General features: G+C 35.8%; 1 protein-coding gene across 1 annotated transcript; it reads left to right on the top strand.

The window, feature by feature from the left end:
* LOC110785143 (uncharacterized) lies at window positions 1-11,580 on the top strand. Its single transcript, XM_021989587.2, has 9 exons — window positions 1-681; window positions 4,683-4,868; window positions 6,379-6,471; window positions 7,496-7,678; window positions 7,755-7,857; window positions 7,944-8,129; window positions 8,669-9,879; window positions 10,011-10,384; window positions 11,210-11,580. Exons 1-9 carry the CDS (start codon window positions 463-465, stop codon window positions 11,268-11,270), a joined length of 2,616 nt encoding a protein of 871 aa, XP_021845279.1. The 5' UTR covers window positions 1-462; the 3' UTR covers window positions 11,271-11,580.
* Window positions 11,581-16,593: the final 5,013 nt, after the last annotated feature.

Genomic DNA, 16,593 nt, shown 5'->3' with positions numbered 1-16,593 from the left:
GACAAAGACAAAGACAAAGACACAGACAACAACGGAGGAAATTAAAACCCAAAGAAAAAATAAAAAGTTTTGAGGAGAGAGAAAAAGATCGAAAGAGAGAAGAGGAGAATCGAGACAGATTGATGGGATTTGTTTGCTGCTGCTGATAAGTTTGAATACAAAAAATTTAAATTAAGCCTCGTTTTATTTTTCCAGATTCGACATTCGATCTTTTTTATTTGATTTATATAATTCTGGGTAAAAAATTGACATGTTGAGCTAGTGCCCAGATTCGATTCCGTTGATAATTCCGTCTTTTGCATCAAACCCTTATCCAAAAATTCGATTTTTAATTGACCCATTACAGGAATTTGATCGAAACACTTTCCTGGGTCGATGAATTTTTGTGGGTTTGTGTTTTTTTGGAGGGTTTGAGGTTGTAGGTTTGTTTGTGTTTTTGGGGAAAATAAGGTTTGCTACTGAATGGGTGATTTTCGGGAACCAAACGGTGTCGTTTTGGAAGAATCTCCGGTATCATCTTCATCTTCTCTATCCACTTTCAGCCCGGAAGTGTGGGCCCGGGCCGAGCAGGCGACCGATGAAATAATCCGACAGGTTCAACCCACTGTTGTGTCGGAGGAGAGGAGACGAGATGTTGTTGATTATGTTCAAAGGCTTTTTAAAGGCTATCTTGGTTGTGAGGTCAGAAGATTTTTTTTCTTCTCTTTTCTACATTTTGAATATTTGTGAGCTAAATTAGTAGTACCTGTTTAATTTTTATGCGGATTGTTTATTATTGTTCATTTTGTTGGATGTTTTGTGATTGCTGGAAAAACCGTTGAGTGATGATTACATTATGATTAGGGTTTTAGATAGGAAGTTAATTACTTTGTTCGCTCGAGGAAGGAGATGGTGTAGTTTCGAGCAGCGATGGCTGTTACACTAGGTTATTCGGAGGAGAGTGATTTGTTAAGGCTTAACACAGTTGTGAACGTAAGTATTTGTTAGCATGTTCATTGCGCTGTAATCTGCTGAAAAAAGGTGATGTTGACTGTCCCTTACGGCCAGATTGGTACTTGGTAATAAAGTAATGGGAATGAAATAAGGTAATGGCAAGGGGAATGAAGGAATGGACATGAGATATGGTAATTGAATTGTACTGTTTGGTGTGTGTTAATATAGAATGGTAATGGACGAAAAAAAATTCATATCTTGGCTTTGGTGTTCGGTAATGGGAATAGTAAGAATGGTAATGGAAAAAAAATAAAATCATTTGTATCCTTCATCTACCATGGCTTCCAACGAGGTACAAACAAATGATTGAAGATATGAAGAAAATAATCAAAATCAAATTGATTCCTTACAGTTTGGAGTGTATATATTGGATATCTATGATATAAAAATCAAAAGAAATCCAGAATACATAAATGCAGAGAACAACAGAGAAAGAAAATGCGATGAAGGAAGGTGAATTGATGATCTCCATTGATGTTTGCACAAAGGAGAGAGGAATTGAGGAGAGAGAAAGAAAAAGGTGCAGTAACAAAGTGTGGATTTCACTTTTTACAAGACAGTGCACGTGTGTTTCTTCCCCAAGCATTACATAAATGAGAACTTCTATTACCAGATTTCATTCCTTAGCATTACCATTTAAGGATGCCAAATGATCATAATATGGTAATGAAAATTTCATTACCATTACCACCCTTCTATTACCGCCTACCAAACGGGCCGTTAGAGTTTTTCAGTTTGTTTTGACAAGTAATCATGCGCATGATTACCGACACATTGTGTGCGTGTATGGTGTGCATACTATAGTGGTTAGTTCGAATCTTTCAAATGTGAAGGAAGTAATTAATTTGGGATACAACCAATGTCAAACTGTCACTCACATGCGTTCCTGTTCCAATATGATGTTCCTGTTCCAATATGACCAAGTGTTCTATCAAAAGGAAAGAGAGTGCGTATGTGAGAACATGGTGGGTAATGTGAGTTTTTTTTTTTTGGTAATAAAGGATATCAATCAAAGTCTTAATAGCCATGTACATTTGTTGTTTGATGGGAGTTTTTCTACTGTATTTGAATTTTAATCCTTCACAAATTTGGTTAAATTATCCTTCCCTAATCATATTATTTACGAATGTGAAGCATCAAAGTATTGAAAGATTGCTTGAAGATAGCTACATAAATGCATGAATCTTAAAAGTCATTGAGAGAAAAAAAAAAAAAAAAAAACAGCGCTGATAGTTGCTCCTTTCACCTGGTCACGAGAAAGAAAAAATGGAGCCAACCTTTCATTCCATCACTTTCCCCTTTGAACTAGAATTTAGATGACCAGTTTCTCTCCATTGTGTTCAAGGGATTAAGAGAAATTTTCTTATTTTCTATTTAACGACACCAAATCACCCATCCTATTTGCTTTATCATCCTCTAACATACTAAGTGTAACTGGAGTGTTAGAAGTGTGTCTGAAAGTATGTGCAATAATGTTTCTAATTTTTGCGGGAAAAAGTTATAATAGACTTATAGTAACATTGTTGGTAGGTGTGCTCCGGAAAAAGCACCGATACTTCCTTTACCGACTAATTATTTATCTTTTGAGTATGAATTGTTGCTCCTGCATACTGAAGAGTGTATCTCCAGAATCTCGGCTTTACCAAGTAGGTGGTTCAACTATAGCCACTGGTAGAAAACTATAGCATCAAGATACGAAATGGCTAAGTAAGAAAATTTGTAAGCAAGCAAGTGAGAGAGTTTGGAAATGGTTTTTGTATTGCTTGATAAAGATTGCATGTGTTGGTTGTATGTACAAATGAATGGGACAACCTATTTATAGGCACCCAAGTCCCTCGAACATTCTACTCTGCAATATTCTACACCCTAATATACAAGGAAACCTCTATATAGTCTCTAGAATGTTCCCACCTCCCGTGGAACTTGTACATACGAGGAGACTTCTAGAAAGCTCCCTAAAATATGTACAAAGGGTTCTAGACTCTTCCCTCACCTAGAACGTTCAAGAAATAACCAAGCTAGAAGTCCAAAGAACATCGTAGAGCATTTTAGAATCTTCTTGGTCCATCCCTACTGACCTGCTGCTAAATGGGCCTTTTGTGCCTGGACTAGGAACTCCGTCCAGACCATCATCTTCATTGGGCCAAAACCGGTCTGACCCAAAGTTATAGCTCCAACAGACTTCATTTGGTCCACCCATTGTTGCGTTACTGTCATGTGGCCATGTGGGTGTTATTTATCCCTTATCCAAAATATTCCTCAATAGGGGTGGACAGCTTCTTGCTGCTGCTGCTGCCCTGGCACGCCCCCATGGCCCGTGATGCTTCCACGGCGCCCAGTGCCAGCTTCGATGATGGTGCACCCTGATGCCTCGATGCCCCACAACCCCTTTTCCAATGGTGCACCATGTTGTCTGGGGGTGCCAACTGTGGCAGCTGCCCTTGTCGCCACCCTTGGCGGTGCACCGCGTTGCCTTGCGATGTGCATGTTGCTGCATGCGATGGTGTGGGAGGCCATCGGCGACAACTTGGTGACATGGATAGCTTGCACTATTCTCTTTAGCATATTCCTTTTTCTTCATCCATTTCCCTTTTATTGGTGGTGGTGGGAAGGGTGAGCCGGTAATGAGAAAAATAAAGAAACTTCCCTGTTTGTCCTACATCTAAAGAAGAGGCAATTAATTATACTCTTTTTCGTAGTTAGATTCCTGCTACAGTTTGTAGTGTGGCGATTTGGTGAATGTTAATTGCTCAGATGGGTTGACCATTATTAGGGCCTTTAGGGCTAAAAGCTTGTTACTGCGTACAATCTATATTATATGCTGATTGTATAGATAAGGGTGAGAGCCATTTTGGAAAGCTTAAATTTGAGAAGTGGAATTAGATTGGGAAGGACAACATAATAAAAAAAGGATCAATACAAACTTAAGCACTAGCGGTAAGAAAGTCATTTGGGAAATTAAATTCTAACAAATCAAAAGATTATGTGTAGGATGGGTAATATATGTAACACAAATGTTGAAGGTCAATGTAATAATTGAGAAATCGAGATGCTAATGGCTGCCAGTGCAATTGATTTATGATTTTCTCAAGAAATGAGGAAATACCATTGCTTTAGAGATGCAAAGATGCAGATTTTTGCAGCTAATCTACATATTTATGCCTTTACATTTAGAGTGCGTTCTATTCACCTGATTTTCACTTATTTTTCCTGAACTTATCTTATGTGAACTTATTTGAACTTAACTGAACGTATCTGAATTTATCTGAACTTATCAAAACATATTTTAGTTATAAGTTGTACTTGGTCAACCCTTATTTTTCCTGAACTTATCTTATCTGAACTTATTTTTTCTGATATAAGTGGAAATAAAGTGAACAGAACAAAGCCTTACTTGAGTGCATGAGCATACTTTTCTTACTTTCTTGGGAAAGGATGATACAGGTTGGAGCTGTAATGGAGGCCATAGGTTCGACTTCATTCTTACCATAACCTAAAAATAAAGAATAAAAGAAGCTAAAGGAAGGGTGGAGAATGTCATGATTGAACAAGAAGCTTTATGTTTTATTGTTTCTATTGTATGGTTCTTCACTTGGAAGGAGCATATTTTGCGTGCTTTTAATTTGAGCACTATGTTAGAAAATTGTCACTGTGAACTAAAGCTAACATCTGCTTTTTGATACTGTCAGATTTTTCCTTTCGGATCAGTACCATTGAAGACTTATCTTCCTGATGGTGACATTGATCTTACTGCGTTTTGTGGTTTTAATCTAGAGGAAGCGTTTGCAAAAGATGTATTCTCTGTCCTAGAAGCAGAAGATCATAACCCTGCTTCTGAATTCGTTGTAAAGGATGTGCAATATATTCGTGCAGAGGTCTATCTTCTAACCTAGATATTTTTTTATGACTTTTTCTTTGTCCATGAAAATTGATATATTTTGTATGCTTTCTAGGAAATAGATGTAATGATTTGTACAATGCATTGAGTAAAGCTATACCCTTTGGTCTTTTTCCTATTAGAATTTATTACAGGAACAAAAAGTGGGAATGTTGGCTCTGGTAAATCAGTTGTTTAGTTTGCTCAATAACTTACCATATTTCAATCATATCCCTACTTTTAGTATTTGAGGATTTTAATCCCTGGCTGTTTACTTATTTTTATCATTGTGTCTTGTGCACATATGCAATCCTTTAATATTTCGATCCTTTTTGGCTTTATGTAGGGGTAAAACTTTAATGTTCTGATAATTATCATGCCTTCTCTTTCTTGTATTCGTCATGATCCATGGTTCTCAACTAATATGAAGATTATATGTTTTAAATGAAGTAAAAGTAAAATAAAAAAGGAAATGGAGGATTTGAGGGCTACTTGTTCATCATTTGCTTCATGGTGATAAAAATGCAACTCTCTTTCTCTCTCTCTCTCTCTCTCTCTCTCACACACACACACACACACACACACACACACACACACACACGCACACACACACACGCACACACTCAGACACATGAAATTGTGTCATTTCTGGTTATCGCGACAACACCTACTGATAAGTCTCCTTCGTTTCATGTTGATGTTGCTACGTAGAATCTGGAGAGAATCAAGGAAAAGGTGCACGCATTATATAAAAAATGTGAGTTAGTAGATTTGAAAGGTTAAGTGGATCCCATTTTGTAGGGAATATGAGGATAAATAATCACGAAGTAAGTGGGCGGAGTTAGTGGAGCCGTGGGGATAAGTGGGACCTATTAGGACTGTATTTGGTTGGAATGGAGAATAATTCCCCAATGTGAAGTGTCACTTCTCTGAAGATAGACATTCCAGGACTAAATTTCATAATTTTTTGCTGTCTTGACATTCCATTTTTTTAGCAGCACTAAAGGATCAAGAGCTTGCATATCCTTTTCTTCCCCTTCTCTCTACTTGAGCTTACATTAAGGCCTTCCCGCAGTTGTTACCATATCTATATATATGCGTCATTGTTGTGATGAAGGATTGTAATCATAACTATAAAAGAAATAAGAAGTGTTTTCATAATATGATTTTGTAGTGATAAAGATTGTAGGATTAGAAACCTATATTTACTCAATAATAATTTGTAATACTGTTATTAGAACTTCCCTTAGAAAAAGAAGTAGTTTAGGCTGTGTCAACAGCAAAGGCAATACTGAAAATGCTAAGTGTAAGAAGTTTGAAAATTTGCAGCAGAGTTTTTATGGATGCTAGTCAGACCTACATTAGCAACATGTGACATGTGATTTTGAGGAGTCCTTTAACTTCAACTTTAACCTCAAATTTCTGTTCCTGCTGTACTAGAACTTCTGATACCCTTTGCTTCTTGTTTTATACGCAGTTTGTTTATGATTTGGAATTTCTGATTGCAGGTTAAACTTGTAAAATGCCTGGTACAGAATATTGTTGTAGACATATCGTTTAATCAGATAGGAGGATTGTGCGCGCTTTGTTTTCTTGAGGAGGTCTGTTTTTCTTAACCTTTGAGATTTTTAATATCTTATGGATATGGAGAGTTGTTCATGAATATTTGTTGTGAAAAGAGTATTTTTGGGGTTCCATCTTTCAAGACATCCTATTTTCTCTAATTGAAAAGTTAATCAATTTTTTTTTCTTTTGACGGTCCTTGGAAGTCGCTTATGTACAGAAATTCCCATGAAGTCACTTTTCCCGTTTCCGAAGCTTGGGAACTCAAGGAAACTGAGGGGGGTAACACTTTCTCTGAATGAACAGGAAGTTTTCACCCGTCGAGGAAACTTAGTGTCACAAAATGACCTTTTTATTTCTAAAATCTCTTTGCATTAATCAAACTAATTTATTACCCTCCTCATTACAATATTTGTTGAAAGCAAACAAAGGAAATTTGGATTTCTAAGCAAAGATTAATTGGTTAAGTTTTTGCATTTCCGCATTTTGTAGATGGTAATTTTATGAAAATTCTAATTCTACGTTTCTGCATTTCCCGCATCCCGTTTCTGTGCTACATGCTGTTGGACACTTTGTTGTACTGGGATAAGGTTGCTTACATCTTACCCATCCTAAAGACCTCTTTGATGGGTACCTCGATGCTATGGTGGTTAGTGAAACAAAATTTGTGGTAACATAGATGTATTTTGCTACCATTGTCTGCCTAGAAACACTAACAAATTATCATGGTTTGCATAGTAAATGAGATGGGTTTCTATTTTTAAATATCATTTCCAATTTAGCATGTGATGTCGATTTGTTGGTTGAAAGATTAGGTGAAACATCTAGAATCCACCGTTTGTGTTTCAAGGTGTATATTTTCTGCAATATTGAGGATGAAACTAGTTTTGCATACTTCTATGAGGAAATGTCAATTAGTTAGAATCCAATCTCAAATGCAAGATGCTCATTTACATATACGGTGATAATATAACCTTTTTGTGTTGTTATTTTAAATGCCATGTAGTGGATTCTTAATTTGTTGTGACATAATTTGCATCATTTACATCCCTTTCCTTGTAGGTTGATCGTTTGATTGGCAAAGATCACCTATTTAAGCGCAGTATCATTTTAATTAAGGCCTGGTGTTATTATGAGAGCCGTATACTGGGTGCACATCATGGTTTAATATCTACATATGCCTTAGAGACGCTGGTTTTGTACATTTTCCATCTCTTCCATTCATCTCTGAGTGGCCCTTTGGCAGTAAGTCATTCATGAATTAACAGTTGATTCAGGGCACTTCCCTGTTGTGCATGCTAAATTAGTTTGACTGTTTCAGGTTCTACATAAATTTTTGGATTACTTCAGCAAATTTGACTGGGAAAATTTGTGTGTGAGCTTAAGTGGTCCAGTCCATGTATCAACGTTGCCGGAAATTGTGGGTAAGGTTACACAAGCGTATTTTTTTTAACCACAGATGTATTAGGTCATTAGAATGCTCATTGTTGTTATATATTGGACTACGCAGCCGAGAGTCCAAAAAGCAGCGGGGATGATTTATTGTTGAGTGATGAATTTATGAGGGAATGTGTAAAGAAATTCTCAGTCCCTTCCAGAGGAAACGAGACAAATTACAGGATATTTATGCAGAAGCATCTTAATATAGTTGATCCACTAAAAGAAAATAACAATCTCGGCCGCAGTGTCAGTAAAGGTACAAGACTTTCAGTGTTTTTTTTATAGTTTCATTTTGCTGAATCCCATTTTCTGCAGATCCTTAACTACTTTTTATTCAAAAACGTCTGCTGATGAATTTTGCATGTAGATGTTCTAGGCATCTGGAAAAATTACACCTCTTATTAAGCTCTAAAAAATTAATGTATTTTTAATCTGTTTTTGTTGTCTTTTTCTTTTCTGTTTGTTGACTCCCTTTATGGTTGGCTGAAGTGCCTGGATTGTTTGACAAGTTCTGTAACACAAGTAGGGTTAATCTGTAATCTGTATGGGCTACAACAAAGTACTAATTTGAGAGGATAAACTGTAAAACTCTACGACCTGTGATACACATTAACATGCAAGTGCATGCATGAAAGTCATAGTGATGACTTCATATTGAGGGGCTGCTTTGGTAGTTCGGCATATCTGGAGTAGTTGGGATGAGCATTCTGAAATTCTTCATAAATTGTGTATCTGGATTCTGTCTCCCTTTTTCGATTCTCTGTAATTTGACACTAGCTGCTTATTTGTGTACAGGGAACTTCTTCCGCATAAGGAGCGCTTTCTCATACGGAGCTCGGAAACTTGGTCAGATTTTGTTGCAGCCTGAGGAAAGCATAGCTGAAGAAGTTCGTAAGTTTTTTACTAACACACTGGATAGACATGGAAAAGGACAGAGGCCTGATGTTCAGGACCTTCTGCTAACATCTGGGTGCAATGGGTTTGTCCCTGAGAGGTTCATATCTGAAGCTGAGTCTAGTTTAGATGATACTTGTGTTGTTGAAGAAATATCTGTCGATTTCAGTAACCAATCCTCTGAATATAGTTTAGGTTCTAGGGAAACAAGACACGGTGTAGTTAGTAGCTTTAGAAAGCCTGGAGCTTATTTGGAGGGAACTGAAATTGAACATCATAGAGGTATAGACGGAGCAGTTCCCTTTAGAACTTTACCAGAAGCTCAGTATTCTGAAGATGAACTTCCTGCTTCTGCAAGCCACGGTTCTGATGATGCTATTCATCATTCCACATACGGGATTCAGGATCTTAGAATAACAGAACACAGTGATAAACCTTCCGCATATTTAGAAGAGGATAAAGAATCTCCATTACAGAACGTAGATCATGCACCTAGTCTTATTCTTTCACATCCCTTAGAGAATGGAAAGATGGAAAATGGAGATTTGGGTGACGAGCAACCCACAGAGTCTTCTCTTTTCACTCTCGGTAGAAAGGTTAACGGGAGACCACACACATGTCATGATGGTAGAAATTTCACATCTGGGGAGCAGGAAAATAGTCATTTGTGCAATATTCTGGACTCCAACTCTAGTTATTCATCCATGAATGCAAATGCAAATGCAAATGCAAACTGCTTCCGGAATTCACATTCTGTTTATCGTAATAGTCATTCCTTGACAGCTGGAAATCACGAAACAGTGAAAATCCATCCTGATCTCTCGGGGGATGTTGACAGTCATCTTGAAAATTTGGGATATGGACGATGGTGGTACGATCATGGGTTGCAAATGACAACCCCGCCAATTCATCTGACCCTGCCTCCCATGTTCCAACCAAAAAATCCATGGGATGCTGTACGTCAGTCGGTGCAGTTCAGGCGGGATGTCGTCCCTCAAATGAATGTCTCAAGACCTCCCTTCTTTCCCATGAATTCTCCTGTAGTACATGGTGCTTTTAATGTGGATGAGATGACAAAAGCTCGAGGAACTGGAACTTATTTTCCCATCACGGTATACACAGTATGCCTGTTAGATAGTTTTATCTTGTATATGTTAGTTTGATTTCCCATCACGGTATACACAGTATGTCTATTCAATTTTCTGTGCTTGTTGAAATTGATCTTGTTTCTATCATTTTGCAGAATCATCACTCATACAGAGAAAGGCCCTACTTAAAAGGGAAGTCTCAGGGACAATTGAAGTCTCCTAGGACCAATGGTCGAGGTCCAGGATATTTAGATAGAAACCCACATGTACAATCTCCTGGTCGTCATGGACCTCATGGTGTTGGGAGGCCCAAGTCTTCAGATTCATTTGAAATATCACCTAGGGGAAAGGTCTACAAAGAAGTCAATGGATTTTCTCATACTTCTGAGAAGGCCATTGATTTTGTTGCTCCCGGGAACCCTCCATTGGAAGCCGCCTTCCAAGAGACAGAGAGTTGCGGGCCGCTCGATTCAGTCCCCTCTCCTGGAAGCCAAAATGGGGAGTCTGTGTTTGTTGTGAATGATGACAGGTACTTGATTCTCTTTCAATAAGATGGACTTAGGCCATGTTTCTTATTGTTGCCAGTTTTACAAAGCATTCATGGTACTTAGTATTCGAAAAAACATATACGTTGAAATTGTAAAATATGCTTTTAATCGTAAAAATATGCTTTTAAACCGTAAAATGAGTTTTTCAACTAAAATTTGTGCTTCTTGAGGGGTTAAAAAGTTACAAAACGACCTGGTTGCATGTAGCTCTACATGCAACCGAGTGTTCCTTCTAATTTGTGTACCTTGAGCAAAATACAACCAAGGCTTTTTCTTTGCTTACTTGGTCTTCCCCCAAATGGACAATTAATCAAAGAAATAGCCTTGGTTGTACCATGTGCATGGTACACCAGGTGTATAATAGAATTTTTTTGGTTGCCAATGTCCTTAATTTACATTATCAGCATAAATATATGACTTCCTCCGTTCCTTAATATCACGCCATTTGGTTTTTTACGCTAGACTTTTGGTCATCTTTTGGGATTCATACGTAAGAAAAATTGTAGTCATGTGTGATTTTGTTAGATTCTATCGATATATATTTTCTAAATATCAACTTATAATTTTTACTTACATGTAATTCGAGATATTAAGAGTCAAAGTGATGTTGGAGAGTGTAAAGTCAACCATGATGAAGTATTTAAGGAACGAAGGAAAGATATAACTAATACTAAGTTCAAAATACAACTTATATCATACATGTTTCAAAATCAAAAACTAGGTCTAGGAGTGATACCAAACAAGTTCTTCTAGGCAGTCGCTCGGTGTTTATATTATTAACTTTTTTCCTGTGTTGGAACTTTTAGGCTCTCTCTGCAGGCTTACCACCTTAAAGATGACGAGGACTTCCCACCTTTGTCTATTTGAGAGAGGCGTAGCTAAAAGCTTGAAATCAGATAGCAAAGGGTTTAGAGGCAGTTTTGTACATTTTACAAAGTTGTGTTGGATTACGTTAAGCTTTATAGCCCACAGTTAAGGAGCTATATTACTCATAGGAACCTAGTTGATGATACTAACGCCGTTCTTTTTTGGTAATCCTTGTTGCATTTGTAGATAAATTTTGAAATGCAAATCTTGTAGATGTTTAGTGTAACTTCATATATCAAAGGAGTGTATTCTTTTTTGAAGTTGGAATACTACTGTTTAGTGTTTACAAATCCTTTGAGCATTTTGTTGATAGCTGTGAGTTTGGGTGCCACTTCCCCTGTCTTTTTTTCGGACAATTTAGATTTACAATACTTGTATTCTGAATAAATCTCTTGTATTTTTGTTTGTTCAAAGTTTGGTGAAATGTTCAAAATAACATTTCCAGCTGTTTTTTCTCCCTATATTTGATATTCAGATTCGTGAGTCATGACTACATTCTGATGTTAAGTATTGGTCCAGCACTAAACACATGTTAATCATTGATCCATTTATACTTTTTATTAGGGAAATCAATTGGTCCAATAAATCACCAATGCATACATACACTCAAGAAACAACACAGTATAGTTTGTTTGATATATACTACTACAAATACAACCACCTAATCCTCTCTTAAGCAACACCATAAGCCACAAATCTTCAAGCAACTCAACCTCTACCCGAAACTGTTAATCTTTAACTTCAAAGGTTGATGGATACTCCAAGGTATACTAGTGGATTGGACACTTGTGACACACATGAAACACCGTCTAAACGATCTTGATTACCGTTTAAATGTTAATCTAGAAAATTTTAGTTTTTTTTTTTTTTTTTTTTTGGGGTGTGTTACTATCCGGTTCACCCTTAGGGTTAATTCGGATTCGGGGCAAGTTTTGGGTGGATAGGTTTAAGTCCCCTCCCAATTGTTGTTGCGGGGGATCGAACACGCAGTCCTCCTTACCATGTTCAATCCCAATCACCACTGAACCAACATACAATTGGTTTTATACAATTAATAGTTTTATGTATTTTTATAAATTGGATCATTTTTTTCACGGAGTAGTTATTTATTACTGAGTAAATGTTGTTTGGTTGATTTATACAATGAGATTGTGAGAAGATAACTAATAACAAATCGTCTTAAAAAAACTAATAACACGAGTAGCGCTTTACGATGAATGTCAAATCAGAGAGTGGGGGGATAGCTCAGTTGGTTAGAGCTGTCATTCCGGTTCCAAGTGATCATGGGGTCGATTCTCATCCCCGTCCTTGTGGCTCGTTTGCACCAAAAAAAAAATTCATCGCGGACAATTGTATTTTTATTTTTTTATACTCTGTATTATAATTAGTACTCCCTCCGTATTTATTTAAGGGATACACTTGTCTTTTCCGGCCGTACTTATTTAAGAGATACACTTTCCATTTTTAGTAACTTATCAACTCCACCATCTAATTAAATAATACATCTAATGTATCCTATGACCCACCATCCTATTAAACAAATACTCTCTTCGTCCTTAATACTCGCATCGCTTTCCTTTTCGAGCCGTCCCTTAATACTTGCATCGTTTCTATAAATGGAGATCTTTCATAAACCCCCCAAAATCACCTCACATCACCTCCCACCCCCCAAAATGACATGGTCCCTACTTGTTTACTTATTAAAATATCTACCCAACTCCACTTGCTTTATTATTTTATTTTTATCAATTCTTTTTCTTAATATCCGTGTCCGACTAAGTGTATCTCTTAAATAAATATAGAAGGAGTATTATTTTACGTTATGAAATAACCGTTATTTTAGTTTGTGAAATGTGTGTGGCTTCTATGTTTTATATTTTGGACCCATTTTATAATTCATATATTTGTCCCTAATCAAAATATTATTATACCCAGCAAGTCTCTCGCACCTAATTTTTAACAGTTAGGAGCATTATTATAGATTTCATACCTCAATCCTTTGGTATGCTTGAATGATACTTCCTTCATTCTTTTTTAAATGACACAATTGTACTTTTGGCACTATTCATATAATATACTTTGACCATCAATTGTGATTTATACTTAACAAAAAATATAGTCATGTGGGGTCTTGTTATAATCGTCTCATCCTATAGTTTTATAATATCAAACTTTTATAATTTTTAACCATTGATAATAAAAGGTATTAATGGTTGAAATATTGCATTGACAAACGTGACAAAAAAATTGTGTCATTTAATAAAGAATGGAGGAAGTATTACACTAACATCAAGTGCGGATAGTTTCTCTGCCTCCTCCCTTACCATTGTCAGTGGCGGAGCCAAGTAGGTGCGATGGACCCCCAAAAAAATTGGGAAAAAACTTATACTTGAGGGTTAAGAGACCTGTTATTAGGTCCTTTAGAAATAACCGGTCTCTTAGAATTTTGAAAAACTATAGGGACAATCCTCAGAGACCAGTCTTTAGAAACAACTGGTTTCTTAGAGTTTTGAATTTTAAGTTATTCTTTTCAGTTTTCACCACACATAGGAAAACCGTAGAGAATAATTGTAATAAGTTTGTACGATTTTAATATGAATATTGATTAATTTTAGAACGATGCATTTCTTTAGTAATATATTGTGTGTTGTGGAAGATAACCAGACACAACACTCTAAAAATCCTGAGAACGCCACTGCCGACACCAAAAAAAATTTCTGGCTCTGCCACTGCCAATTGTAAGAGTTCTAAACCATTGATAACGTCTTGTTTTCCTGAGAGAGCATCGAAAATCGTTTATGTTCACTTAGGTTAACAATTAGGCTAGGACGGTTCTCAGGAACAGAGACTTGTATGTCATTTCTATTGAAATCAATAAAATACAGTCAAGATAGAATGAGACCGTAGAGTTGCACATAAGCTTAACGTAGGTAGAGAAATATTTTGATTTTTAAATTCTCCAACCAATATAATTTGTTGTCATGTCAATCTACTGAGACAAATTGATCCAAATAAAATTAAATCAAATCAATGAATATGTCAAAAACATTAAGATAATATTTTTGAAAATATAAATGATGATTTTGAAAGATAGAGTTTGAGCATATCAACAATCAATGGTTCATATATTATCTTTCCAAAATCCCCCCTATTTTTTTCTCATCAACATGAGCCATTGATTTTAAAATGTATGGTTAAGATACAACTCTACCTTGTAGAGTTTTATTAAAACTCTAGAGGATCCGGACTCGTTATTTTAGAACTCTAGAGGATCCAAAACCATTAACCTCATGCGGAGTACTCCTTCGTTTCTTTTCGTTTGTTACGTTTGGATATTTGCACGTTTATTAACGTATAATAAAGATTCTTTTTCTTTTTTATTAAAAAATAAACCAAAGTAAAACCTCAATCTACTAATCATTACAATAACCAATAAGATTTTTTTATTTATCAAAATGAACCAATAATGGAAAAGCACAAAGATTGCTAACTCAACATACTTGAGAAATTATAAAGAAATTTAATGAGTTGAAAAAATTGAACCAATTAAAATTAAAAGCTAGCACAAAAAATGATAGTAAAATAAGTTTATAAAAGGAAAGATTCTCCTACGTAACAAACATTGTGAAACACCCTAAAAAAATACGTAACAAACAAAAAGAAACGGAGGGAGTATCATTTATTGAAGACAATATCATTTCCTTATCAAATGAGCATTAACCTTTAAAAAAAAGCAGTTACAAATAGAGGGAGAGACCGAGAGATACGTGTCCGTTCTTCCATGGTTAACACCTAGATCATGTTTATTAAACACCAAAAATTTGGACTTTAATTAAGCCAATAAAATATAATATTTTTTTTTCTCTGCAACACCAAATTCATAATTAACAATATTTGAGCATGATGATCAAAAACCAAAAATATTTCCTCTCCTACTTCATCCAAACTCCATCTACATTTATTTCTCATAGCATTGTTATTTTAAGTCTATAATCAAATTAATTTTTTTTTAGGGAAAGATAGAGCGGCATTTTATTAAGTTAAATCAATTTCCACCAAAGTTGTGAAACTTTGAGGAAACATTCCAATACAAACATGCTCATTGTTACTACCAGTATCTCACCTTGCCACTAAGTGAACTATCATATTACAAGCTCATCTGTCATGAAATAAGTCAAAGACATCAAACCATAAGCTATCTTTCTTGATATCTTCGTATATTAAGTGAACGGGAAAGTATCCTTTTGGTGCATCCCGAACAACTTGAACTACGTTAATAGCATCATATTCCACCCAAACGCGAGTGTAGCCCAATCTTCTTGCGATCTGAAGTCCATACCGTACCGCCATAGCCTCAGTCACCTCCGGAGATGTTGCTTCAACCTTCTTTGTTGCAGTCACTAACATAGTACCCTTATCATCACGTACAACAACTCCAGCCTTATTAGTGACTCATCAATCGTTATTAGTTAATTTAGTGACGTATTAATCATTAGTGATATCATTATTAATTAAACTAGTTGTTTTGGCTCGTACGATGCACGGGTTGTGCATAAGGTAAAGTAAGGACATTTATTTTTGTATAAGAAGTATATTAGTGGTAGCAATATATGTTATATGGTACATTCACAACAATTTCATTTTCTAACTTTTCCATCGGCCAAATAGTATTTTACGAATGACATTGCAACACATTTAAGTAACAAATTACGTACAATTGAATTAAGAATATAGATCACGTATTTTTGTTACAGGGTTAATCTCCGCATAGAAGTTTAGAATGAAAAAGTATCAAAGTGTGATTTGCTTAAATTCAAGAGTCAATGTCTCTCGTGTTAGTTGTGGGTAGCTGCTGAAAGTATTGCAATTGTCACTATCAAACTGTATTAACTTCCACAATTCATGTATTTTGTTAACACAACAATGTCGGTCAATCTAGACAGTGAAGTAGTGAACACAAAACACGGAAAAAAAATATAGGAGATCCTTGACAACATATCAACATAATGATAGCATCTCTCATATATTGGTTTTTTTTTTCCTCCAACAATTATCGACGTTGACTTGCAAGTAAAAAGTATATAAAAGGTATGGTCCATGAATTGTAACAAAATATACAACATTGAATCTATCATAATTCATGTCCAAAGATCAATCCCAATCACACATAGGGCAAACATTTGGAGAAGGCATGGAAATCAATTACATTCCTCCGACAAAGCATTGAACTCAAATTAAATAAGTAAAAAATTCAAATTGAGAAGTACAAAGTTTTCAAAATGACTTTTTATAGTTCAGAATGTGAGAAAATGACCTTGTATAA

This window comes from Spinacia oleracea, chromosome 5 (genome assembly GCF_020520425.1).
Source record: "Spinacia oleracea cultivar Varoflay chromosome 5, BTI_SOV_V1, whole genome shotgun sequence".
Classification (NCBI taxonomy): domain Eukaryota; kingdom Viridiplantae; phylum Streptophyta; class Magnoliopsida; order Caryophyllales; family Amaranthaceae; genus Spinacia; species Spinacia oleracea.
This window is presented reverse-complemented; position numbering and strand designations above follow the sequence as displayed.